Below are 27,888 nucleotides of genomic sequence, written 5' to 3' on the forward strand. Positions count from 1 at the left end.
AAAGGGGTCACTGCCTTTAGAGGAAACTGAAGGTGTAGTGTAGCTAGTTTAGAGGGTGGGGAAGGTGGTGTGAGAGCAGTCTGTCTGGCCCCACAGTATTAGGAACGTTGACTAACCTTATACCATGGGGAGGTAATACCTGTGAATGCAGACAACCCGTCGGAATTGTCAGTAGGTGGACTATTCCGTTTGCTAAGCAGGATGTCACGGGAGCCAGCACGAAACTGAACATGGCACGTGACAATCCTTGCCTATGAAGGAAGGTATGCTTTGAATAAGTATGAGAGTGAGCGTTGTTATCTTAATCGTATGCTAAGGAAATCAGGCACGGTAGGCATGCAGGGAAAAGAATGAAAGTTGCGATGCAAAGATGAGTTTTGGCCACGTTTCTAGGACTCACAGTTGTAGCAGATGTTGCAAACACAAACAGCATCCTTGAGCTGTAATCAATAGGGCGAGACAGAAGGAGATACAGGACTCTGGAAAAGACATGTTATAAACATTACATTTACTCCGTTAAGGGTGGCGGAGAAATTCAGGGATGGTTAATGGAAAGGGTCTGAATGTATTTCATGCCACTGAACTGAGCACGTGAAGTTTGTTGAAGTGGTAAATGTCTTGTTACCTATGCATTTAAAAAAAAAAATTTTTTTTTTACCACAATAAAAATCATAGTAACAATAACAAAGTTACATTCATATTTTAATGTGGCGATAGATTACCAGAACAACAGACCTGTTTTACTGTCCATAGAAAAAGTCATTAGACACACCAAATGTGGTCCTGAAGGATTGTGGGTGACATTTTTGCTTTCCCCTTTAAGGGATGCTTCATATTTTCTTAGGAGCCCTGCTGGTGTAACAGCTAAACTCTCAGCTGCTAACCCCCCCAGCCACTCTGTGAGAGAAAGATCTGGCAATTCACGTCCACGAAAAATTACATCCAAGAAAACCCTATGGGGCAGTTCTGCTCTGTTACATGGGGTCTCTATGAGTTGAGATCGACTTGATGTCACCTAACAACAAAAATCTTTTCTAGAGTTCCTTCGTAGCTTAAAAAAAGAGTCAAACCTGTTGCCGTCAAGTCGATTCCAACTCATAGCAACCCTACAAGACAGAGTAGAACTGCCCCATAGGGTTTCCAAGGAACAGCTGGTGGATTCGAACTGCCAGACTCTTGGTTAGCAGCCAAATCCTTAACCACTTGCACCACTAGCACCCCTTCATAGTTAAACAGAACAATAAATACAATAAATGCAGGTTTCAGTCTCCTTAATCAATCTCTGATTATTTAAAATTCCATTTAGGAAATTAATATACAGCATTGCTATAAAGTACACTGAATACTCCACATGGGGAATTCTGCATTTTAGTACACAGGACCTCGTGGCTAGCAGCACATTTCAACCTCCAGACTCAGGATGCTTGACTCCTCCCAGAGGCATGCAAGATAAATCAGGCATACTGGAGAAGTGGGTGAGCCTTCGGCGGGAAAGGGCAGGAAGGTAGGAGCTTGGCATGAAATACTCTTTTGAGATTTCCTTCTTGGAATTTTTTTTTTTCCTCTCTGAATTGCTACTAAGATTTCCCATGTGGCTGGTTCAGTTAGACACTCAAGGAACTACCTCTTGCTTGGACAAAGGTGACCCTGCCCTTAACAGCAGGACCAGGTGGGGGGAAAGGAAAGTATGCAGTGAGTGGCTCGGCTAGGGTGCCAGAGCCAGCAGTTCTGCTCTAAACCAGGAAATACCATTTTCTTGAATTTGTCTTTCCATGGTTCTTCTCACCATCAGATCTCCAGGGCCAAGAAAAGGTAGAGGCCGTCTTGACCTACTTTTGATCTAGGCCAGGAATGGCAAAACATTGGCCTGCATGCCTCCTCCACTCCCCCCATCTGTGCCTATGCCAAGCATCATTAGTGGATTCCCACACTCTCTGATTTGGGCCCAGATAGACCCTTCTCATCAGAACAAGCCCTGACCAATCAGACTTGGCACATTAGAGAAAACCAAATTGCCTTTTTTGGTCTTAGTCTTAGATTTGAAGGGCAAAAGGAATCCTAGTGGCCCATATCTGAACCGGCCCAGGTCAGCAGGGTTAGTGACCATTTAGGGGTCTGGGGCCAAAGTCCTAGCTAATAAAAGAGTTTTACTTTGACTGAGGCGTAGTCTCTGCTAACAGTGTTCTAGGGGCCTTCAACATTAGTGGCAGCTTGTTGAGCCTTCAGAAATTCTGGATCTTGGCTGTCTCTTTATTTTTTCCATTTAAGATATTTATACTCATAGCCATATATCAAAGAATCAATTCTTCTGAGACTCTGACCCAAGTTATACCAAGAGAGTCTTTTCAAAACCAGCCTGATGAATTTATTCATTTATGAAGATTCCTACTGAGCATCAACTTATAGGCAAATACAAGAAAAGGAAAGAGTACCTTCGAAGTGCTTCATCTTCTTGAAGTTCAAATAATTCTGAAGGTTTCTTTGAAAAAGTAAAAAACAAAGTAAAAAACTGAAGAAAGTTTATGACTATGTAAGCTTATGAAAATATCAGATGAAAAACCCAATGTATAAAAACTAGGGTTACGTAGAAGAAATTACAATGTAATTAATTACTTTATGAAAAGATTTTTTTGCTTCAGATGGGTTTCCTCACATTCGTTAACTTAAAAAATATTTACTGAGCACCTAACTATGTACCAGGCACAATTCTAGGCACATGGGTTGCCTGAGTGAACAAAACAAATATTCCTTTGCTCATGGAGCTTACATTCATCGAATGACTTTTAGAAGGAAAGGACTCCACGAGTGGACATCAGTCATTCACGAATTCAGTACATAGTTATTGAAAGTTATGAAAGTCCTGTGCTATATATAGACTAAACCTCAGTGAACTCTCAGTTTAGTACTCAAAATTTATGTATAAGTTAAAGTCTCTATAAATGCTGGTTTCTAAGAACAAGCTACATATTCTGTGTGGCCCAGATATACTACTAACCCCTCTGTCTCCACTGAAGCACAGACTTTGCTCTCAGTAAATACTTAAAAATACTTGCAGAATCAAAAGCCAAGTGATAAAAAGTACTCATTAAAAACCTAATGTCATGTTAGTTATACCATTTCTTTAAAAACAGGTTTTTTTAAAGGTATCTGCCTAGGTGGATATAAGAAATATAGACCACCAACTAAGTTCTACATGAAAACTTGGAAGAAGCAGTGCAGAAAATTCTATTTTTGGACTGTTAAATTCTATCGTAAATTTTCAACATTAATGATACTTTTTTAAAAAACTGACTTTATGTGCCTCCTGACGTGATACGCTGAAAAGAACATATCATCATAAGCTGAAAAGAACATATCATTGATGTCACATTCTTGCCAAAAATATATAATCTGAGTTGAATCACAGGAAACATCAGGAAAACCCAAAATTCAACAATTTACAAACCAATGGCCTGTATCCTTCCTCCTCTCACAGGTAAATAGGTTCAAATAAGAATTATCAATTGATGCGAAATGGGTGGGAAGGGGAGTGTGAAGAGGAAGGGATATTACTCCCCTAATCAATTACAAAAGGAAAAATGGTAAGTTTGTAGTGGAGATAAGGACAATACCTTAACCAAGTTATCTAAATTAGCATCGCCCATTAGGAGCCCTGGTGACGCAGCAGTTAAGAGCTAGGGCTGCTAACCAAAAAGTCAGCAGTTCAAATCCACCAGCCACTCCTTTGCAACCCTACGGGGTAGTTCTACCCTGTCCTACAGGGTCGCTATGAGTCAAAATCGACTTGATGGTAATGGGTATTAGGGGTAAAATAGGGGTAAACTGAGGACAGAGTATCGCTTATGTCAAATTCTAGCCCAAAATGCTTAATATGAATCTTATTATGAGGAAGTATCCCAACCCATTGCCAAACCCATTGCTGTCAAGTCGATGCTGACTCATAGCGACGCTATAGGACAGAGGAGAACTGCCCCATAGAGTTTCCAAGGAGCACCTGGTGGACTTGACCTGCCAACCTTCAGTTAGCAGCCATAGCACTTAACCACTGCGCCACCAGCGTTTCCAAGAGGAAGCATCAGGCAAACCCAAGTTGTGGGACAGTTCATAAAATAACTGGCCTGTACTCTTAAAAACACCAATGTTGTGAAAGACAGGAAAAGCTGAGGAACTGTTTTAGATGAAAGATATTAGACACACGGCAAATCAATGCGACATTTAATCCTCGACTAGAGCCGGGACCCAGGTGAAAAAAACACTAGGAAGTACAGTATTGGGCAATTGGTTAAAATGTAGCATAGTCAATAGATTCAAGCATTGAATTAACATTAAATTCCTGGTGTTGATAACTATACTGTGGTTAAGGAAGAGAAAGTCCTTGTTCTTAGGAATATTAAGGGGCACAAGGGTATGATGCATGCAATTTGCCCCCAAATGGTTCAGAAAAAAAGTTATGAGTATGTACATTATGACATATTTGAGTTATGATGACTCACACGTACGACCGTCTGTTTTTGGAGGTTTTTTTTGGTATATCTTATCATTAGTAATATGTACTGCATACAACGTTGCAGCACATGATTGCTGTTATCATTCTCATGTTAACCTCCAAAGACAAATAAAGATGAGATTTATAAAGATACTGATAATAAAAAGGAATAATAATGAAAACTAAAAAAAATGAGATGTCCGTCTTACGTCACAACTGACCTAACAACGGAGCTGTTAGAAGAGAACCCCGTTTTAAGTCGGGGACTATCTATACATAGAGAGGGACAAAGCAAGTATGACAAATGTTAAAAGTTGGTGAATCTGGGCAAAAAGGAAAAAAAATAATATCATTAAAACTCATCAGATAACAGAGGCATTAAGATGAATAAAATGCCTTCTTTTAAGATTCTGTTTTCTAATTAAAAGGGTGTATTTAAGCCCTGGTGATGAAGTGTTTAAACTGCTGGGCTGCTAACTGAAAGGTCAGTGGTTGGGGCCCACTAGCTGCTATGTGGAAGAAAGATGTGGCAGTCGGCGGCCGTAAAGATTTACAGTCTTAGAAAACTTCTGGGGAAATCTACCGTCCTAAAGGGTCACTATAAATTGGAACCAACTCAATGGCAATGGGTTGGGTTTTATTTAATCTTTGAGAAGGGCATTGACTCACACTTAGCAGACACCCTCAGGCAGTGAGCACTTACTTCACCAGGTTTTGTTGTAGGGCACAGCCATTTTTCCAACAACATGTCCCAGACTTTTTCCAAGTTCAGTTCATTGACTTCAGCTATTTCTTTAGCTGCTGCATGAATATCTAAGATATTCAAGGCAAAGAATCAAAAAAAAGAAAAATGCAAGCTTTCAATGTAAGATAACTAGGAATCCTAATGATAGATTCCCTTTGACAAAAATAAGAGTTTTGTCCTCACCGGGGTAATCTCTGCCTGATGAGTTCTGAATCCTCTGACTTACGCTGGGGTGCTCATACAGACTGACAATGAGGTGGGCTGGCTTCCCGATCGCGCGCAAATACTCGGCGGTGTTCAGCTTGTGGGCAATCAGCACGGCTTCGGTGCCTGATCGCCGGTACTGGATATGAAGCTTCTTCAGTAGAGCCTCGGCTTTGTCGCGGGTTTCGTCCTTTAAAAAATTCCAAGGCAAAAGAAAACTCCATTTTCTGAGTCTCAGCTGAGGCTAAGAATCCATGCTGACCAGTGAAGGTCCCTCCCTACTTTTTATACACCAAGCCTCCACCTTCATTCTCCCCACAGGCATGCAGCCCTTGAAAAGGCCAATCACGATGGCATGGTGAAAGAGTGTGTGAAGCAAACACAATTTAAAGGGAAAAGCCAGAAAAAAGAAGCCCTCCCTCTAGCCCTGACATACCTGAGCCGGGATATTCTGTAGCCATCTCTCAGCTAAATAAAGGCAGAATTTCAAACTAGACATTTTGAAGGAACCTAAAATAAATAAAGATTCATAAGTAGATCTTAATCCTTTCAAAATAATATATTTTAGCCAGGTTAGCAAGTTTATTTTTAAATTACAAAAATACAAACTCATAGTACAAAACACTATAAACACCATAGGACATAAAGGAGAAAAAGCTCACGGAGGCCCCCCTCTCCCAGCCTCCGTTCCTATTCCCTGTTGTTGTTGTTAGGTGCCATTGAGTTGGTTCTGACTTATAGCAACTCTGTGTACAACAGCAGGAAACACTACCCAGTCCTGTGCCATCCTTACAGTTGATACGCTTTTTTTTAGATTTCTTCCAGAACTTTTCTGTATGTGTGTGTGTACACACATTTGCGTGTGTATTTAAAAAAACACTTTAAAAAACCAAAACCCAAACCCAGTGCCGTCGAGTCGATTCCGACTCAGCGATTCTATAGGACAGAGTAGAACTGCCCCCATACAGTTTCCAAGGAGCGCCTGGTGGATTCGAACTGCCGACCCTTTGGTTAGCAGGCATAGCACTTAACCACTACGCCACCAGGGTTTCAAAAAAAAAAAAAAACCACATTATTGTGGTAAAACACATACAAGAAAAAATTTGCCATTTTAACCATTTTTAAGTGATATTAATTACATTTACCATGTTGTGTAACCACCACCACTATCCATTTCCAGAAGTTTTTCAACACCCCAAACAGAAACTCTGTACCCCTTAAACGAATTCCCCCATTTCCCTCTCCTTCCCGTCCCTGGTGGCCACCAATAAACTTTGATGTCTATACACTTGCCTATTTTATATATTTCACATAAGTGGGATCATACACTATTTATCCTTTTGTGACTGACTTATTTCATTCAGTATGTTTTCAAGGTTCACCCATGTAACGGTGTGTATCGGAATTTCATTTCTCTCTATAGCTGAATAATTATTCCATTGTATGGACAGACCACATTCGGCTTATCCATTCAGCTGATGATGGACACTTGGGTTGTTTCTACCTTCTGGCTGTGACTAGTGCTGCAACGAACACTGGTGTACAAGTGTCTGTTTGTGTCTCTGCTTTCAGTTCTGTCGGGTATATATCTAGGAGTAGAGCTGCTGGATCATATGGTAACTCTGTGTTTAACTTTTTGAGGAAGCATCCAACTGTTTGGTGCACAATTTTACATTCCCACCAGCAATGGACAAGGGTTCTAAATTTTCCACATCTTCACCGACGCTTGCTACTTTCCGTCTTTTTGATCACAGCCATCCTCGTGAGCGTGAACTGCTGTCAGTGGTTTTGATTTGGCACGTGCGTTTTAACCCCAATGGGATAATACCATACATACTGTTGTACAACTTGCTGTTCTCACATTATATTTTTCTTGGATCACTTTCAAAATCAACTACATGGTATTCCAGTCTATGAGTACGCCCTCTTTTTTAAACTGGTTCCTGACTGACAAACAGCTTTTTAAATAGTTGTTTTCAACTTTCGTTAAAACTAAAAATACGGCAACAAATGCCTGGATTTGTGCACTTGTTTGATTATGTGAGAATATCTAAGGATTCACTATTCAAAGTAGCATAAAAGGACATTAGGAAATATGTACCCATTTTGTATTCCCACCAACAGCCTGTAGCCCTTGCACAAACGTTGGGAGTCTTGCTTATTTCATCTGAGCCTTTTTAACCTTCGGCAATGCCACAAGTGAACAAAGAGGGCAAATCCATTTTACTACTGTCGTACTACTTTTCCTTAAATATACAGAAACCAGCTGCCATCGAGTTGACTTCGACCCACATGTATCAGAGTAGAACTGTGCTCCAAGGGGCTTTCTGAGGCACCTCTGGGTGGATTCAAATCACCAACCTTTGGTTGGAAGCCAAGAGTTTAACCATTTTTCATCACCCAGGGACTCTAGTACACTTTTTTATTATTATTTCAAAATACAAAACAACCAGCCATTTTGAGCCCATTAACGGAAGAATCCATACCTTCTGGAATATCCTGGGCAATACTGATAGCAATAGCGACAGCCCACTCAGGATTAACTATAGACAATAAGTAGGATTCGATGGTTTGAGTGATCTTGGTTACTTCCTTGGTCATCAGAGTTGAGGATTTAGCTTGTGATAACTTCAGGAGCTTTGGCTTCAGTTTTTTCTCAAAAACATGTTTGGCTGTTGACACGTAGAGAGTGTCCAAAGAAAACTTTGAAGAGAGGAAAAGGTAAGGCTGATTTATAAGGGTTTTACATGAAAGGAGCATAAAGTTTTTCTACCGGGGTCAGAATTAATTATAAGATAAAGATGGGCCGTACTGACTTTTAACCCTAAAATTACCTTCATTAATTTAGAAATTAAGAGCAATGTTGGGAATGATTCTTCACTGAGTTCTGTGGCTAGAAAGGAAACAAGGAGAGTATGATTTGCTTAAGAAAAAAAATTTGTCTATTTAATAAAATACATAAGAAGTTAATGAACATACAGAGAATTTTCCAGAAGTTCTGTGCTGTGCCAAAGAAGATTAAGTGAAAAGGAAGTCTGTTTTGGGCAGCTGATGGCAAAGTTATTACATGCTCCAACATATACTGATATTCTAGGTCCACTGGAGGAGAAATCCTTTTGTATGACTTCAAATGTTTCAGAAGGCTCAGTGCCTGTATTAAAAGAAAGAGTATTTTCCTGTAAGATTAACCCATATTATAACTATTTTAAAACTGTCCTAACTCCACACCATCACAGGATGCCGTTCTGAGGCAGTTTGGTTTTCACTAAAATAATCAGAACCTTTTCCAGTTTCCCTTTAATGTTATCCTTCTAAACCATAATTTATAGGCTCATTAAAGAAATCATACTAGGAGAAACTAGTGATGGTGTCTGTTGTTGGTAGGATGTTTGGTAGTTTTCCATACTCTTCATATAGCTTAAGACTTACCTCAAAAAGACTTAATTTCATTTTAAACAGGCAGTACAACTAAAATTAACTCTCTAGACTCTTTAGCTCTCTTATGCATATATTTTACATGTGGGGACTTGTCTAACCTTTTGAATCAATCCATTTTCTTTAAATATTTTATCGTGTTTTTGGTGAAAGTTTACACAGCAAATTATATAGGTTCCCATTTAACAATTTCTTTACATAGTTTGGTGACATTGGTTACATTTTCTACATTGTGTAAATAGTCTCATTATTCCCATTCTGGTTGTTCCGTTTCCATTATTCTAGCTTCCCTGCCCACCTGACCTTCTCATCTTTGCTTTAGGGTAAATGTTGACCGTTTGGTATCATGCAGATTTTTTTTTTTAAAAGGAGCACAGTACTCATGGGTGGTATTATTTATTTCATGAGCCAATCTGTTATTTAGCTGAAAGCTATCCTCCAGGGGTGGTTTCAGTTCAAAGTTTAAAGGGTATCTCAGGGCCATGGTCTTGGGTATTCCTCTAGTATCTACTGGTCCGGTAAGTCTGGCTCTTTTTTTAGGAAATTGAGTTTTGTTCTACAATTTTCTCCTATTCTATCCAGGACCATCTATTGTGTCCCAGGTCAGAACAGTCAGTAGTGGTCCCTGGGCACCACCTAGTTTTTCTGGTACCAAGATAGATGAGGCTGTGATTCACATAGGCACTTAGTTCTGGAGCCTAGCTTCTTCTTTGAGTCTTTGGTTTCCTTCTTTCTTTTTTGTTCAGACAAGTGGAGAACAACAGCTGTATCTTAGGTGGCTGCTTGCAAGCTTTTAAGACCCCAGATGCTCCTTATCAAACTATGATGCAGAAAAAATAAACTTTATTAACTATGTTGTACCAATTGACTGAGCTGTCCCATAAGACTGTGGTCCTAAGACTTCAAAGCCATCACACCAATCCTGCGAGGTGTTTGGTTACGTCTAGGAAGCATCTGTGACTGTGCCCCTATGTGCTTTATTATATATATGAATATATATGCAGCACATACATGGATACGCATGTGCCTGCAGGTACACATATAAACTTTCCTATATACTTTGGAAACCCTGGTGGCACAGTGGTTAAGAGCTATGGCTGCTGACCAAAAGGTCGGCAGTTCAAATCCACTAGGTGCTCCTTGGAAACTCTATGGGGCAGTTCTACTCTGTCCTGTAGGGTCACTATGAGTCGGAATCCACTCAACGGCAATGGGTTTGGGTTTTGGTTTATACACATATGCACACATATCTAACTACGTAACCACTCACGTGTTGTTTGGTTGTTACTGTTGTTGTTTCAGAATTGTATGTGTTATACTATTTACCAATAACTAGTGAGCTTAAGGTCATAATCGGCCTTGGTCAAGTTGTGCAAAATTCATCCATTTTATTTTTAAAACAATAAGAAAGGGATATAAAAGCTACTCTGACCAAAATCCAGAAATGACGGAGAAGTTACTAAAAGTTCTGAGATAGGATTGACTGAGTCCTGGACCTGCCTGTTAATACACGAAATGGAATCTACCTCTGGTCCCCATGTATTTTTTTCTCTCTTTTTTTTTTGGTCCAATGGCTAATAGTTTTGCTTTCTCTCCTCCGAATCAGTCCTTTAATGATGTCATACTCTAGGACAGCAAATTTAAATCACACCAATACAACAAAATTGAAAATATGATCAATGATGCCACATGCGTATCTTTTCACTTGTGCATACAGTTTAAAGAAAGGGATTGAGAATAAACTGTAGGGTTTGAAGGGAGCTGAAAGGATAGCACAGAAAGACACTGGATAACTGTAACTTTTATGATCCAGATAAGAGCATAAAGATGGTTCTCTGATTTTTAATATATTCCTTATACCTGATTAATATTAATGTTGGTTATCTTCTCATCAGCTCTTTCTATAACTTTCAGGACAACTTCAATCATTTCATAGTCATAAGGATCCAACTGTATAAAAACAAAAATATTTCAAAACTTGAGAAGACATTTCCATGATGGTAGGTGGTTTTATTCAGTTATGTTCCTTAGTACAGATTACAAATATAAGCTCTCAATGCACTGTGATATTAATTTATTTTTTTTAAATGAACTAAAATTTTCCTCTAAATTAGTTCTATCAGGATAAACATACATGCTTAAAAATTTCTCAGAGTATAAAAAAAGCTACACAGGGCAGTAGTGCTTTGACAAAGAAAGATTTCCTCAGGGTACTTGTTACTGCGTGATGTCGAGTCGGTTCTGACTCACAGCAACCCAGCAGGACGGAGTAGGACTGACCCAGAGGGTTTCCTAGGCTGTAATCTTTATGGGAGCAAATCACCATGTCTTTTCTCCCGCCAAGCTGCTGACGGGTTTGAACTGCCAACCTTTAATAGACAAGCACTTAACCAGGATCCTTCTTAGGGTACTACAAAGTTGGAAATAATAAACATGATCAAAATTTAATTATTTCATACCATTTTTCTTAAAATTCTATTTCTTCCATTTATACTAGGAAAATCAGAAAAGGAGGGAACTGACCTTTCCTTGGAAACGGTATAGCTAAAATTGTGGGCTTCCAAGCAAAAATCCCTCACAGGTTTTCATTCTAGCTCTAAGCATATGTTACAAGAGAAGAATTAATTGGGTGGCATTTATGTACACTTATAAAAGAAAGGAAGCATTCACTTTGTTCTTTACTTCTGCCCACATACCATTACCTTGTTCTACTTTTATGCCAACCAGAGTCATGCTAGTAACAACACTGAACAAAACGGAAAGGTCATCTGTAGTACCCAGAAATTCTGAGTAAAGCTTTATGATTTATGGCTGAGTTACAGGTGAAATATAAAACCAAAGTATTTCTTACAGTCTTATAATCCTATTTGCAGCAACCATTTGTAATATTTAAAAACTGGAAATAATCACCCATTGGTCAGGGGCTGGTTAAATAACTTATCCTTACAAAGGATTATCACAGAGCCAGTAAATATGAGGAAGATCTATATAGACTAATGATGACAGAGGTATTGCTAATTAATCTTCCACCCACCCTCATCCCACCAACCAAACGACCCTTTATCCTAAAAATACCAATTCTTAGAAGTTCCTTGAAAAAAAATCATACAAGAGTGTAAGAATGTATGCACAAAGATGATCACTCTATAAATTTAAAATAATGAAATTTACAAACAACTTAAGCGTCCATCCATAAAGAGTTGGTTAAACACAGTACGTCTCACGCATATAGTGGAATAAACATGCATCTGTTCAAAATGGGATAGATGTATACATGCTGACATGTAATGACATCCATGGAGCAGCATGTTCAGTCTAGGGTCTTCGCCAAATTGACATTTCTATCTCAGGGGAGTGGGAATATAGGAAATTTTTACTTTTGATTTATACCTTTTTCCTTTCTAGCTTGATTCTTTTTCAAAGAATAGGTGCTACTTCCAGAAATAAAAAAAGGGGGGAGGGGTGGGCTATTTTTATTTTGGGAGGAAAAAAAGCAAGACAGGAAAATCACTGCATTAAAAACATAGAAGTCTAAAATTATTTCAAAATTAAAGTTATAAAAAATACAGGAGTTAGGTTTTCAGTACGTTAGCACGTGTATCTAATTCAGCATGGGAGGAACATTCAAAATGACTGGTGTGTTCATATACCATTCACCTACCTTGTGCAGGATTCCACTGAGGCTGATGACCAAATCTTTCGTGCTCGTCAGTAAAGGGACCATTTCGATGGCTTTGGCCAGGAGTTTGGGGTGCTGCTGCTTTGTGAGCTCCACAGCCGCATCCCCCTGGCCTTGGCTGGCGTTAGTCTGGTGCAGCAGAGTCTCGATGAACAGCTTGAGCGCTGCATCGCAGTCCAGCTGGAAGGCACTGCGCCAAGTACTCAGTTACACACATCACCCCACACTCCCGAGCGTCCAACTGAACACTAGGCATGTGCTCCCATTCCTGAAGTTTAACCCCTGCCCCGTCCACTCTCATAACCTGCCTGTCATTACAGCTAATTGCTACCTTTTAAAAATCAGATATTATCATTGATATACATGTGAACTGGGACACTATTGGGGGGAAATGGGTCATAAAATAATATTCGTATCCCTTGGTATAGCAATTCTAGTTTCAGGAATTTCACAAACGTAGACTAAGATACACTCATGTCCACAGCAGCAACTATGTGTGATACAACCATTTTGAAGCCATTCTCTGATATTCTAATAGGTCCTCTAAATGAATTGCCAAGGAGGGGCCCGGGAATGTGCATTTTTAATTGAGTGCCCTAGGTGATACTTCTTATCAGGCAAGTTTGAGAAACACTAAACAGTAAACAAAAAAGGTGGTATCAGAAGACAGTTAACAGGGCTTTGGATTTACTTATTTTAGAGGTTAGCAAAAGAAAACATCAGAAGCCTATGGGGCCACACGCAATTATCATTTTTATTATGATGTCCTTGCTGTAAAGGTTACCGGTTTGTTAAGCTAATAATAAAAATACCGCTGAAGTTTTGAGAATTACCTGCAATACTCCAGAATGAGGCTTGTGTCCATATCTATATTCTCCACAAGAGCTTTAATGAGGTCTTTCTTGGTTAAAAAGTGTTGCCTGAAAGCTGGCTGAAAAGAAATCTAGAAATAAAAAGAGCAGGGGGAAAAAAAAACCCCACAAATAACCTATCAAACGGAATGTATGAGGGTAAATAAAGACACCATTGTGACTTGTCTTTTATTACTACCTTTTTTTTTTTAATAAAGAAAACATTTTTCTATAGCTTATCCAACTTTAGTTTTACCACACTCTCCAACTTGATCAGCATTGTGAGATTTCAGGAATATTTGGTTGTGGGTCAAAAAAATCCCTCTCAGCCACCCTCAGCCCTTGACTCTTCATCTGTCAAGTGTGGTTGTTAAAGAGAGTGGGGCACCAGTCCCCTTACTGCACAGGAACTAGGCTTCAAAGTACACACCATTTCCACAATGGTTACATTCCTGATAAGTCAATGTTTACGGTCATGATAAGGGCCAAAGAAAACAGAGGGGTTTTTTGCCTTTTTTTTTTTTTTACAAAGTAAAAAATAAGCATCACTCGCTTTTCTGTAATGCAAGTTTTTAAAGTTTGGTATACCTGTCTAAATGTGTTAATATTATCTCTAGCCAAACAACAGTAGCAGAAAACAAAAGTGTGAGGCTAAAGGCTAGGCCTAAAATAGCACGACTGTCAATTAACACTCTATATGTATCTGCCACCCATTGTCAGTGCGTCACACTCTGCTTGCTGGAAATTATGCCACTGGTACTTCCAATACCAGCTGGGTCACCCATGGTGGGGGAACAAAAAAAAAGGAACATGAACAATATAGGCCAAACGTTTTCAAATGGAGAATCCAGATTAAGACAGAGTAGGAAGAAAGGCCTGGTGATCTACTTCCAAAAATTAGCCAATTAGCTCGATGAAAACCCTACGGATCACAACAGAATACTGTCTGCTCCAGTGCAGGGAAGATGGGCCCTCGAAGTCAGAAAGCACTCAAGACACACTGTGGCTCCAACAGTGGACTCAGACGTACCAGCGACCACAAAGCTGGCAGAGAACCAGGCGACATCTCGTTCTATTGAATGCTGGGTTGCCACGAGTCAGAGCCAATTCAGTGGCAACTAACAATAACATATGTGTGTATGTATATATGTTTGCGTGTGTGTGTTACGAGAAAGCTAAGCAGGCGAAAAACGTCAAGCCTCTTTTTATTTCCTTAAAAATAAAGGGTCTTTATCTCTGTGAAAACACCAGCTATGGATTTAACATAGCTATAATTTATGAGGAAACCCTGGTGGCATAGTGGTTCAGAGCTATGTCTGCTAACGAAAAGGTGAGCAGTTTGAATACACCAGGCATTCCTCGGAAACTACGTGGCAGTTCTTCTCCGTCCTATAGGGTCGCTATGAGTTTGGAGTTGGCTAGATGGCAGAAGGTTACAGTTATACTTCGTGAGTTCAGGATATATACATCCTCTCTCCAAAAGTAAGGAAAATGAGATCTTTGTTTTAAATTTTCCAAATGGGTAGTTATCAGAATGGATGAAACCTCACAGCAGCATGAAGAATACTCACACCAAGCTTGCTGAGACGGACACCCCACTGGGCATCAGTACTGAGTTCACAGAACTGAAGTTCCATTTCTTTGTCCTGATAGAGCCTGGCCAGCTGAGAGCCCACCAGAGATATCGCCTACAAAATTAAAATAGAATGAACATCCAATTGCAAGTCGAATAAGTTCTTCTAACTAACACCTTTTAGGTGAAACCCAATGACAAAAATCATAACCTTTCTTTGAGATAGAAGTGTAGACTTCTACGTATAGCTTTGTACACAGTCATTACTGCTTACGCAATACCCAGGTAAGTCAGCTTTTCATAGGGTACCAGAAGTATGATCTGGCTTCCCTTCCTAAGAAGAGGCCGAGTTTTAATTATCTTGTAAAACTCTCACAAAAGGCAAAATTTTAAATAAGCAATATGCAAAAAGAAGTTTCTCTGCCCCTTTCAACTTGTTCTGCCAAAAAGAACTGGCTCCTGGGTCTAGGATTTCAAATGCACGAGAATGAATCAGGTTTTATGGCCATGCACATGCAGATTTTAAAAAATAAAAAGCACCAGTAATTCTTTGGGGCAAGCGAAGCTTATGACAGGCTGTACATTCATCACGACACCACCAGTCAGGGAAAAGCTGGTAGAAATCACGGGAGTCAGCCAAACATTTTTCCACTAAATCTTGAAGACCTAATGGCAAAGCCAACTTCATTTCTTGCCCAAAATCTTTTGTATTTTGTGTTCAAGAACCGAAGATGCGTTTCCTTTGGTCATACCAAAATTTTGTCGTAATTGTGCCATGCTTTGTCTACGAGCTTCCAGAGGTTTTCAAACACTTCTTTTTGGGGTAATAGAGTGCAGTAACCCAAGGCCAAGTCCAGGTCCACCAGGCGACAATTGAATACCTACAGGAGCAAAGCAGCACAAGAAGCCAGTTCTTCACAATCAAAACAGATTTAAGTATCTATAGGATTATTCGTCAGTAAACTTAATTAAGACCCGTATGGACTGAATTGTGCCCCTCAAAGATATGTGTTTTAAATCCCAAACCCCTATACTGGTGGACACTATCCAATCTTGGAAGAGGAGTTTCTTTGTTGTGTTAATGAGATCATGATCAGTATATTAAAAAAAAAAAAAAAAAACCAAATCCATTGCCTTCAAGTAACCCTATAGGACAGAGTAAGCTGCCCCATAGTGTTCCCAAGGAGCTGCTGGTGGACTCATACTGCTGACTTTTTTCAGCAGTCTAGCTCTTAAACACTAAGCTACCAGGGCTTCGTTATCAGTATAGGGCGTGTCTTAAGCCAATTGCCTTTGAGATATAAAAGAGCAGATTAGGTACAGAGAAGCGCAAAATCGGGGGAAGACACACAACACATGCAAGTTACCAAGGAACTGAGGAACAGAAAAGAGACAAGGACTTTCCCCCAGAGCTGAAAAAGTAAGAAAGCCGTCCCCTAGAGCTAGTGCCCTGAATTCTGACTTCAAGCCTCCTAAGCTGTGGAAAAATAAATTTCTGTTCATGAAAGCCGCCCATTTCTGTGTTATTTCTGTTACAGCAGCACTAAGAAATAAAGACAAGGTCCTAGGAATGCACAAGTGTTGAGTGAAAAGTTATGTGTAGTAACATAGTTCTGAGTTGCACACTTTTTGATTAATTTTGCTTGAATTGCTGTTGAGAATATACACAGCAGAACATACACCAATTCAACTGTTTCTACATGTACCACTCGGTGACACTGATTACGTTCTTCAAGTTGTACAACCATTCTCGCCCTCCTTTTCTGAGCTGTTCCTCCCATTAACATAAACCCACTGCCACCTGAGCTTCTTATCTAATCTTTCTGAGTTGCTGTTGTCAATTTGACCCCATATAGATCTCCAAACAGCATAATGCTCGAAGCAGACATTTTTTATTAGTTAAACTAAACTTCAGCTTCAATATTGAACTTGTCAAGGATTTCATTTTGCTTGGATCCACAATCAACACCCATGGAAACAGCAGTTAAGAAATCAAACAACGTACTGCATTGAGCAAATCTGCTGCAAAAGACCTCTTTAAAGTGTTAAAAAAACAAAGATGTCCCTTTTAGGACTAAGGTGTGCCTGAGCCAAGCCATGGTATTTTCAATCATCTCATATGCGTGTGAAAACTGGACGATGAATAAGAAAAACCACAAAGAACAGTGAATATACCACAGACTACCAGAGGAACAAACAAATCTGTCTGGGAAGAAGTACAGCCAGAATGCTCCAACTGCATCACTTACTGTACCCTCTTACCCTACTTCACTTTCTCCACAGCACCTATCACTCACTATGTGAGATGTTATTTATTGGTCTGTGTTTCTGTTTACTACAGAATGTAAGGTCCGTGAAGAAAGGACCTTTGTCTTACTCACTACTATATACTAAGGGCTAAGAACAATCCCTGACACACAACAGTTGCTTGTTGAATGAATAAATTTAACATCTAGGGCTTAACAATAACTGAACTAAGAATAGAGCAGTGACCTGTCTGACGCGAGACTCATGATTAAGACAGTTTTCTGATGCGAGTGGGCATCTGAAAGCAAAATGTGGCATCTTAGTCAAAGTCAGTATTCTCTAAAAAAAAACACACTGAAAATACAAGAAGAAATAGAAGAAACTTCTGGGAAATCTGCACATAATGCTAAAGACTTCTCATGGAGCACAGGAAAAGTGACAAGCTCTAGAAAACTATAAAGAAAGAGCACAGTGCTATCACCAGGCACTGACATCATTTTTCAACTTGCATAGTAAAGGTTGTTCTGGATCAAAACTGACTAAGAGATGTTTGCTAAATGTAATATGTCAGGAGTCAACAAACCTTTCCTTAAATGGCCAAATAGTAAAGATTTTAGGCTTGCAGGCCATGTAGTCTCTGTCACAGTACTCATCTTTGTCCTTGCAGTGTGAAAGCAGTCATATACAGTATGTAAATGAATGGGTGTGGCCATGTGCCAATAAAACTTTATTTACAAAAACCAGTGGCTGGCTGGTTTGCTGGCCCCTGCAATACATGATCCTCAGACTGGATCTTGTACTGAAAGGGAAAACATGCTAGAAAGGACATTATCCGGTTGGTAGACAAAATTGGAACATGGGTAGCAAATTAACACAAGTTTTGTATCATGGTTAAATTTAACGAAGCTGATAACTGTACTGTGGAAAGATAATACTCCTATCCTTAGGGAACAAACAGTGAAGCATTTGGGGTAAAGACCCAAAATGGTACGCCACTTCTTCCTAAATGATCTGAAAAGCATAATACAGAATACAAAATTATGGGAAAGAGAGAGAAGGCATGTGGCAGCAAATGATAACGCTATCAGTGAGCCTTGGTAATGGGGGTACAGGAGATTTTTGTACTATTCTTACAGATTTTCTGAAACCTGGAAATTATTACCAAACAGTAAGTAAGAAAAAAAAAAAGTGACTTGACAAATGGAAACTAAAATGCCCAATGCAACCAAAAGCCTATTACTGTTATTACTGTGTACCATTGAGTCAATTTTGACTCATAGTGACCCCATGTGATAAAGGAGAACTGCCCCACTGAATTTCCTAGGCTGTAATCTTTACAGGATCACCAGGGCTTCGCTTCCATGAGGCCGCTGCTCAGTTCACATGGTCAACTTTTCAGTTAGCAGCTGAGCATTCAACCATTGTGTTGCCAGGGCTCTTTAAAAGTATACTAGAACCTTTTTAAAAATATTAACTATTGGAAAAACAGCATTTCTGGATTAGAAATCCTGGAATATAAATAAATTACAGCTAGGATCACTGAAATGCTTTAATCCGTAGAATAAAATCTGGGGGTGGAAGTGAAAAAGGTTGATTACCATTTTATGAAAAAGGTTGATTACCATTTTATGAAAAAGGTTGATTACCATTTTAATAAACTGCTCAACAGAGTGTCAATGACCATAATGAAACAACACAAAAAAACAATGATTAGCCATTACACAGGTTCTCGAAGTTGTTAATAGCAGATCATCATGGTATTGGATAATACGATGCACTGTTGACAGGTAAAAAGCAAAATAAAGTTCACCAAGAACAAATACTCACTTTGTGTAAGAGTGTTGTAGCATTTGCCCTGATAAACATAACGGCTTTTTCCTTCAATTCCATAACGACATTCCTTGATTTAACCAATGTGGTTTCTCCAAACAACTTTTGAAAAAGAACAAAAGAATCTTTAGGGTTACTTCTCCGTGTCAGTCTGAAAATATTAAGGAACTTTTAGAATATATCACTGTATGCAAAAACGACTGGCATTTAACCTACAGTGCTAAGAAGCAGGGGCCAAGAAAAATTTACTGGGAAGGAGCAAAAAGGAACCTTTTAAAATATCTGCATCTTGAATGTAGGGGTGGTGATAAGCTGTATACACTGGTAAACGAAAAAACAAACCCACTGCTGTTGAGGCGACACTAGAAGACAGAGTAGAACTGCTCCAGTTTCCAAGGAGCACCCAGTGGATTCAAACTGCCGACCTTTTGGTTAGCAGTCGTAGCTCTTAACCACTACGCCACCAGAGTTTCCAATATACATTGGTAGGTACACTTAAAACGTGTGTAATTTATATCTGAAAGGTATACCTCAATAAAGTTGATTAAAAAAAAAGAGATTTAATAAATATAAACAGAGTTATAGAAATGAAGGTAACCCCCCTTGCAACCCAGCTCCCTCATCAGTGACACTGATCACCTTCTTTGAGTTGTGCAACCTTCTTTTTCTGAATTGTTCCTCCCTCATTAACACTGCACCCTAAGTTTCCCATTTAATCTTTCAAGCTACTTTTGCCAGTTTGATCCCATACAGATAGTTCTTCAAAGAGCACAATGCTCAAGACAGACATTTTTTACTAGTTAAGTTAAACTATTCTTTGGTTTTAAGAAGACTTGAGGGGATATTTTTGGTTTACTTCTGGAGTATTTTAAATGATGTTGTCAATGAAGAAATAATTATAGTACTTTGGGCAACAATGAAACAAAGAGCAAACACATATATTTGATTTAATGTGGCATTCTCAAAATTACTCCGCACTGGAGTCCCACTCAACCCACTGCCATGGAGACAATTCTGACTCATAGCGACCCTATAGGACAGAGTAGAACTGCCCCATAGAGTTTTCAAGGAGTGGCTGGTGGATTCAAACTGCCAACCTTTTTGCTTAGCAGCTGTAGCTCTTAACTACCACGCCACCAGCGTTTCCACTGAAGTCCCAAGACCCAGGTTAATATTTCAGCTCTACCACTTGAGATCTGAATCCTTGTGTAACTGCCTCCCCAATCTAAGTCTCCTAACTTGCAATACGGAGACTCTCGGTTGTAAGGATTTGAGAGAGAAAATGTGTGTAAGCGCCTTGGACCACACCTGAATCTTAGTAGATGCTCAAAAGGGATTTGTTAAAATCTGACGAATTATTGATTTCCTTGTTACACGGCCCAGATATTAAAAGGTGGACTTCAAAATCCTTAGTTTGGCAGCTCTTCTGTATCAGTATCTATCCAAAGTCAAAGTATTTGTTCTCGAAACCGTACCTTTTCACTCAAACTGTCATTCATGAAGTTTGACACCGAGTGCTGAAGACAGGTGCCAAAGGAACCGATTACGAATCGGAGGGCCAGCTCCCACTGGCTAGATTCCTGGAGGTTCTGAAGCAGGGCAGAGATGGAACTTATAATTGGTAAAATGAGGCTCTCTCCTGTGAAATGATAAAAGTGCACTGAGTAAAAGTATTTCAATATTCAGATTTTTTTCTTAAACAAAGAAAGATCTTACTACTAGAAATTGTTTCGGGGCACCATACTTCTTCAATGCAAGTAATCATAGGATTTATTTCAAGGTTAGTTAATAAGGGAGCTAATACAGGTTTGATTTAAATCACAAAATAACTAAATCCACTAGATAATGAGGTACTTCTATTGTACTCTGCCTATTTTAAATGAGCGGTTTAAGTCGTCACTGTTGTTAGTTGCCATCGAGTTGATTCTGACTTGTGTGCAGAATAGAACTGCTTTATGGGGTTTCCAAGGCTGTGTCATTTTGGAAGCAGATTGCCAGGCCTGTCTTCCGAGTCTAACTTCAGTTAGTAGTCGAGCGTTTCACCATTTGTACCACCTAGGGACTCCCTTAAATAATTGGCTGACGGAAACCATTTCTCCATCTGAACAACCAAAATTTACGAACAGGCTCATAAATGTTAAATGCTTTAAGCCAAATGACACAATCTTCTGATGCTTTGTAAGTATAACAATGTACTAAGGATTAAAAAAGGATTACAGTAGGGATATTAAGTCAGATTCGTATTCAGGATGTTAGCGAATTTCTATATTTGTATATTTATAAGATCTAAATACAATCTGTACAGTTCTGATGTTAAATACCGTCACTAGATGAGCAGTATGGCAAACTTGCAGAATCCAAGGGATGTTTCTTGCTTTCTGCAAAACAGAATAGCAAATTACAAAACACTAAGTAAAATAACTCTCTTAGAAAATATGTATATGCAGTGATATTCAAGTATTGTGCTATTATCAAATAACGTTGTAAGGCAAACTGCTACTTGAAAAAAAAAATTATTTTCAGCTGAGTGAGTTAACCTTTGCACCACCCAGGGACTCCAAGTAAGCTATACACAAGGAAAAATGTGCATTGAAACATACAACTTGGCACATTTTTACAAGCTGACTATATGCAAATGGCAACATTCAGATCACAAGACAGAGTATGAGCAGCATCCCAGAAGCCCCCTTCTTACCCCCTCCAGTCCATGCCCATGACCTATCCCCAAGGGTAACCGTGCCCTATCTTTCACCAGCACGGCTTAGTTTACCCTGCTTTTGTACTTAATGTAAATAGGATTAGCTAGTACACATTCTTTTGTGTCTAGCTTTTTTTGCTCAATATTATGCCTGTGAGATTCATCTATGTTATTGTGTGCAGTTCTAGTTCCAAGACTCTACATTTTAAACTTCCATACTGAAGAAATACACATAAAATAATGACAAAAACAGGATTTACCAGTTAGAGGCACAAGTGATGAAATCAATTCATAAATAACAGGTAGCACCATCTGTGACTCAAGGACAATTCCATCTTCATTGAAGAAGTTGCTGTAAGACCACTCTTCATAAGGATCTTTATGTGTTCCAAAAGAAGTCTAAATACCAGACATACAGAAAAGATCCAAATTAAAACAGCGCAAAACAGGCACCATCTTCACCAAGAGAACCAGAGCTAGCGTGTCAGTGCCAAACGCAGTTTCGATGGTCAAATACAACTGTGTAGCTGGCTTCTTCCGGTTTAAAGCTTATAATAACGCCATCTTAAATTAAACTGCTAATCTAAGTTAAGGACCCAGGGCAGCAAGGCCTTACCGAAGGCCCAGTGTTTCAAAGGATAGTGCAAACCAAAGCCAATAACTATGACCAGAAAAGCTAAAAACGAGAAGAGTCCTCTTGCCTGTCAGCTGTTTTTCAGTTGGAATAAGAAAATACAACAGAAGTAGACTCAGTATTTCTGTAGATTTTGCAAGTGATTTTACATTGACACACGATGGATTTTGCAGGGGTTTTGCCAGAGGAAAAGAAATGCAAAAGTGACTTACTTTCATTAGAATTCCACAGTCATCCATCTGGCACTGCCTGGAAAGTTCCACTGCTGTTAAAGTATATTTACATAGTTCTAAAGCATCCAGTAAAAAATCTGAAAAGAAAAAAAATAATTAGACTAATATTTCGTATGTTTACAATGATACAAACAACCTTCTAATAGTTTTAGCGTTTAAAATTCTAAGGAAGGCCAAAAAACAGACAGAAAGATTTGTGTATAGTTTTTACTACCCTAGGCAACACAGGTCAACATTTTTCTTATGCTTGGCTTGAAAGTAAAATCAGATATGGGGAGGCAAGGAATTTCACAATTCTATGGAAGTCAGTATTGTTAACAGTCGACAGTTACATTACAATCCCCCAAAGTGCGTGAGTTATATTGTCCCTTTGTAAAATGGAGAGACCACCTACTCTGTAGTTGCTGTACTTTTCAAATGTAAAGACACAGCACTTGGGAGGCAAGTACGAAATGAACCGCAGAACATAAAACTTCGCATTACAAATCTTGTCACCTGGGCTACAGATGGTGGCAGCTTGGCAGGCTAAGTCATGTATCTCTGAAGGAAGATTTATTCCCACAGGTATTATCATTGGGACATCGTTAGCCAACATATGACAAAGCTTCTGGCATGTCAAAAACAGCAACTTCCCAGTGTCCGCATTGCAGTGATACTTAAACAAGTCTCTTTGGAGGAAAGGAAGTGTCAGCAGTTAGAATACACGTATTGGAAACAAACGCATTTGCTTTTTTGGATTAACACATAGCCATCATCACCAACACTTAAAATGTCTTTAAAATGATTTCATGGTATCAAAAAAAGAAAAAAACAAACTCATTGCTCTCGAATCAGTTCCGATTCATAGCGACCCTATAAGACAGAGCAGAACTGCCCCAGAGGGTTTCCAAGGAGTGGCTGGTGGATTTGAATTGCAGACCTTTTTGGTTAGCAGCCAAGCTCTTAACCACTGCACCACCATGGTATAGAGTACCATTAAATGTCAAAGGATACAGGAACTGAAATTCAATGATTATGTTACTGTTATGGATTGAATTGTGTTCCTCAAAACATATGTTAAAATCCTAACCCCTGTACCTGTAAATAGGACCCTGTTTACAGAAAAGAGACATTTTCTTTTGTTATATTAGAGACCATACCAGGGTAGGGTGGGTCCTAAACCTAATCCCTTCTGAGTGGTGTCATACAAAAAGAACAGAATAGATGTGGACACACATACAGGGGAAAGACAGATGCTATGGGAGGACCTGTGTACAAGTAAAGAACACCAAGGATCAATGGCAGATACCAGAAACTAGAAGAGAAGCCCAGAGAAAGAACTGATATGTCCAGATAAATTTATGTTCTTTAAAGCCACTCACTTTTGATATGTTTTGTTACAGCAGCACTAGGTAACTAAGACGGTTACTTAACTACGCCGTTATCAGCTATTTGCCTTCTATGCTACTACTTTCCCACGGAGAGGCTGAAAACAGGTTCTCAGGACAAGAAACGAAGAATAGCCTCTGTGATTATGTTACTGTTACGGATAAAGTGTTCCTGGCACCACCCCTACTACTGAAGAAATAAAGGAAGCACATGACAATGGAAGGTAAACTGTGCAAGGCAGGGAGCTGGAACATCACCTGCATTTTTTCAGCACTGTTTCGACTTGCCCATCATTTAGGGCCCTCAGGGTCAGCTCTGCCTCCAGCTCTTGTTCTGACACCTGTAGCGCCAGCGCCTGTCTGTGCAGCTTTGATTCTGCGTGCAGGCTCTGTGTCCCAGCAGCTGAGGGCTCTGGGGACCTCCTGGGTTTGTGCTTAGGCTGAGCAACTTCATAAGCTTGAATGTGCTGTTCGTGGAGATTTGCCACCAGGGAACTACTGCTGTAATCTTCAAATGAAAGGAAGATATCAAAGTTCTCCTGTAGCAAAGGTAAGCAAGACAAAGTCATAAGTCTCTCTGACTTATCCTTTGTTAAAAATCATGATCTTTCCAATCTTTCCAACAAAGAGTTATTACCTCTCCTCAAAGGCTATTTCCCATAAAGTAAGAATTTAAGGTCTTATTTTTCAAGTTACAAAAGTTACAATATTATTAAAAAGTTTGGAAAATAAGAAAACATCACTTTAACCCAGGGTTTCTCAATGTCATCACTACTGACATTTGGGGCCTGATGAGTCTTTTTTGGGTGGAGGGGCTGGTCCTGTGCATTATACGATGTTGAGCAGCATCGTTTAACATCACAGACTTTGACCATTTTCCTGGTATTTCCTTTCACCTGCATTTGACGGCTGCATGCATAACCTCATGTTACTTTTTCCAGTTAACATTATGTAATTTCCCTTTTTCTTTGTCCTTACACAGACGTCATAAATATTATTTTTAAATGGTTACATATACATAATCTATGGTGGAGCCAATATTTACATAATACTACAAAATTTTGAAACCAATGTTTTCCCCCAAAAAATATTAGTGATCTTTCCCTGAAGAAGCTGCATCATGCAGAAACAGTGACGTACCGAAATAAACCTAAGAACTCACTGCTGGTGTTGACTATAGGTGTGCTGCTGAAGACTTTATTCATCATATCTCATTGCAGCCTCTTTAGGAACCATGAAAGAAATTTTCCTCGTGTTTCAATGTTAGGACAACTGTTTTATTTCTTTTTGTATGACTGGTTCCTTTTATATTGATTATTGGAAACCTCAGAGTAAAAGTGAATTGCAAAGTACATAAAACCCTGAAGCAAGAAATAAATTTAAAAATACACATATATATACACACACAAACACACACACATACATATACCTGTTGCTATTGAGTCGATTACAGCTCATAGTGACCCTACAGGACACAAGAGAACTGCCCCATAGAGTTTCCAAGGAACAGTTGGTGGATTTGAACTGCTGACATTTGGGTTACCAGCTGAGCTCTTCACTCTTGCACCACCAGGGCTCACACACACACACACACTTGTATAAGGAGGCCTGGTGGCACAATGGTAAAGTACCTGGTTGCTAACTGTAAGGTTGGCAGTTCGAAGTCACTCAGTGGCTCTGCAGGAGAAAGACCTGACAATCTGCTCCCATAACAGCCTAGGAAATCCAGTGGGGCAGTTCAACTCTGTCGCATGGGGTCACCATGAGTCAAGTCACCTCAGTGGCACCTAACAACCACAAACATACGTTTGTAGAACCACAGAAACCTCTGGAAAGACATGTAAGAAACTGGTAAGAATGGCTGCACCTGACATGTGAAACCAGGTAGCTGGGCAACCAGGATAGGAGCGAGACTTATTTTTCACCGTACGCTCTTTCAAACCTTTTGAATTCTGCATCATCATAAACTTATATAACTCTTTTAAAAATAAAATGTAAGAATAAAGAAATAATTTCTTTGTAAAGCATTAGTCACCAAGAAGTTTCTCTTCTTCTAATGTGCATCATATCCGAAGGGGTGCATTTCTGGGTATAGTCAATAAATTTCATGACTTTTAAAGGATTTTTTTTTTAAATCTTGTTTTAACTGTTTGATGTGGATGAGACAGTATGAGACAGAGTAACAAGTAAGGGCGGTGATATCAGACACGCTGGGGTCTGAATGGCGGCTGCAGGGATCAGCAGCAGCGTCTTGGACAAGCTGCAGGAGCTTGCTGAGGTTCCGTTTTCCCAAGCACAGAGGGAATGGAGACAGGGGCTACCTTGCAAGGTGATGTGAAGACTGCAGATACACATCAAACCTGGCCAACAAATGTTCAATAAATAGTAGCTTGATCAACAGACATGAGTTTGCCAAGAACAAAATCATTGTCTAAAAATACTCTAATTTTCCAATTTAAGAAAAAATGCAGAGAGGTTAATTTATGCTGACACCCCAGATGTTTTTCAAGAAGATATCTATTGTCTAATTCAGTGGGTCTCATGCTTTTTGGTCAAATGACCCTTCTACACTCTGAAAAATTTCTGAGGACTCAAAAACTTTCGTTTATAGGATTATACCTATCAACATTTGCCGTATTAAAAATTAAAGTGAGAAATTCTTAAAACACAAGAATATACAAAAGTATACATCCCATTAGTCCTCAGAGCAATGATGTCATCACGTCACAAAGCCTCTGAAAGGCTCCACTGTATAGTTGTCAGAGAACAAGAATGATAATGCAGATAAGGTTTTAGTTTTGTTACGAAAATATTTCTGACCTCACGAACCCCCTGAATAAGGTCTTAGGGACCCTCAGGATTCCACGGACCATACTTTGGGAAACACTGGTCTAATAAGCTATAGTAAAGATTTCATCTTTACATACTTTGAGATAATACAGCTGAGGGTTAGATCTGCCCGTGTTCATTAGAAACATTCATGAAGAGGTTCTTGAATTTACCCAATTTTATATTTGATGAAACTTACTAGTTAACTTCAAAAGCCCTTTTCTTTATAAACCATTTTCACATTGGGAAGGATTTTGAGCCAAAATATAATAAATTTCAAATATCAAATTTTAATAGTGGATGAACTCAAAGTTAACAGAAATTAATTTTTAAGAAAAATGGAACCATCTAGAATGAAAAAAAAAAGAATGAAGCTACATAGAAAAAAAAATCTAAGCCGTTTTGAAGTAGTAGATGGTAATTTTTGGGGCCAGTGTTTACAGACAGTTCATAATACTTCACGATACCTCAAGACAGTATGCCCTAGTGGTTAAAAGAAGAACTTACTAGTTTTGTGGCTAAAAACAAAATGAAACAAAAATCCATTGCTGCCAAGTTGATTCTGACTCATAGTGACCCCATAGGACAGAGGAGAACAGCCCCATAGTGTTTCTGAGGCTGTAATCTTTACGGAAGCAGACTGCCACATCGTTCTCCCACAGAATGGCTGGCGGGTTCCAACTGCTGACCTGTTGGTTAGCGGCCAGGCATTTAATCACTGCACCACCAGGGCTCTTGCTTTGCGGCTAGTGAGCTATTTAGCCTCCCTGTGCCTCAGCTTCCTCATTGGTAAAAAGGGAATTACAGTAGCGCTTACTGCAGAGGGCTACTGTGACAATTAAATAACATACGTGAATCCCTTGGAATGGTACCTGGCCGAAAGTAAGCAGGCAAGAAATGGTACCTATTGTTAGTCATTATTCAGGCCCATCTGACATAAGTAAAACTAGTCTATACAGGCCACTTAAGTAAATGCCAAATACTTTAAAATGAAGCATTAACTAGGATACAATTTAAAAAAGGGAGAGAGGGAAAGCCAGGCGTATCTAAAGACCCTGAAGAACTACTGCAAAACAT

General features: G+C 39.3%; 1 protein-coding gene across 1 annotated transcript in view; it reads right to left on the reverse strand.

Moving 5' to 3' along the window:
- Window positions 1–27,888, reverse strand: part of KNTC1 (kinetochore associated 1) — an 81,040-nt gene that overhangs the window by 17,503 nt on the left and 35,649 nt on the right. The window contains exons 34-53 of the mRNA XM_064272135.1: window positions 24,241–24,521; window positions 23,111–23,283; window positions 22,595–22,692; window positions 22,009–22,147; window positions 21,372–21,428; window positions 20,526–20,689; window positions 19,048–19,152; window positions 15,726–15,854; window positions 14,972–15,088; window positions 13,383–13,492; window positions 12,532–12,739; window positions 10,731–10,820; window positions 8,415–8,586; window positions 8,270–8,328; window positions 7,922–8,138; window positions 5,872–5,945; window positions 5,415–5,625; window positions 5,190–5,299; window positions 2,433–2,479; window positions 401–479 (exon numbers count right to left, since the gene is read on the reverse strand). Of these exons, the coding sequence (XP_064128205.1) occupies window positions 401–479; window positions 2,433–2,479; window positions 5,190–5,299; window positions 5,415–5,625; window positions 5,872–5,945; window positions 7,922–8,138; window positions 8,270–8,328; window positions 8,415–8,586; window positions 10,731–10,820; window positions 12,532–12,739; window positions 13,383–13,492; window positions 14,972–15,088; window positions 15,726–15,854; window positions 19,048–19,152; window positions 20,526–20,689; window positions 21,372–21,428; window positions 22,009–22,147; window positions 22,595–22,692; window positions 23,111–23,283; window positions 24,241–24,521 (2,640 nt within the window). The remainder of the gene's footprint in view (window positions 1–400; window positions 480–2,432; window positions 2,480–5,189; window positions 5,300–5,414; window positions 5,626–5,871; window positions 5,946–7,921; window positions 8,139–8,269; window positions 8,329–8,414; window positions 8,587–10,730; window positions 10,821–12,531; window positions 12,740–13,382; window positions 13,493–14,971; window positions 15,089–15,725; window positions 15,855–19,047; window positions 19,153–20,525; window positions 20,690–21,371; window positions 21,429–22,008; window positions 22,148–22,594; window positions 22,693–23,110; window positions 23,284–24,240; window positions 24,522–27,888) is intronic.

The sequence above is a fragment of the Loxodonta africana genome, chromosome 19 (assembly GCF_030014295.1).
Source record: "Loxodonta africana isolate mLoxAfr1 chromosome 19, mLoxAfr1.hap2, whole genome shotgun sequence".
Taxonomy (NCBI): domain Eukaryota; kingdom Metazoa; phylum Chordata; class Mammalia; order Proboscidea; family Elephantidae; genus Loxodonta; species Loxodonta africana.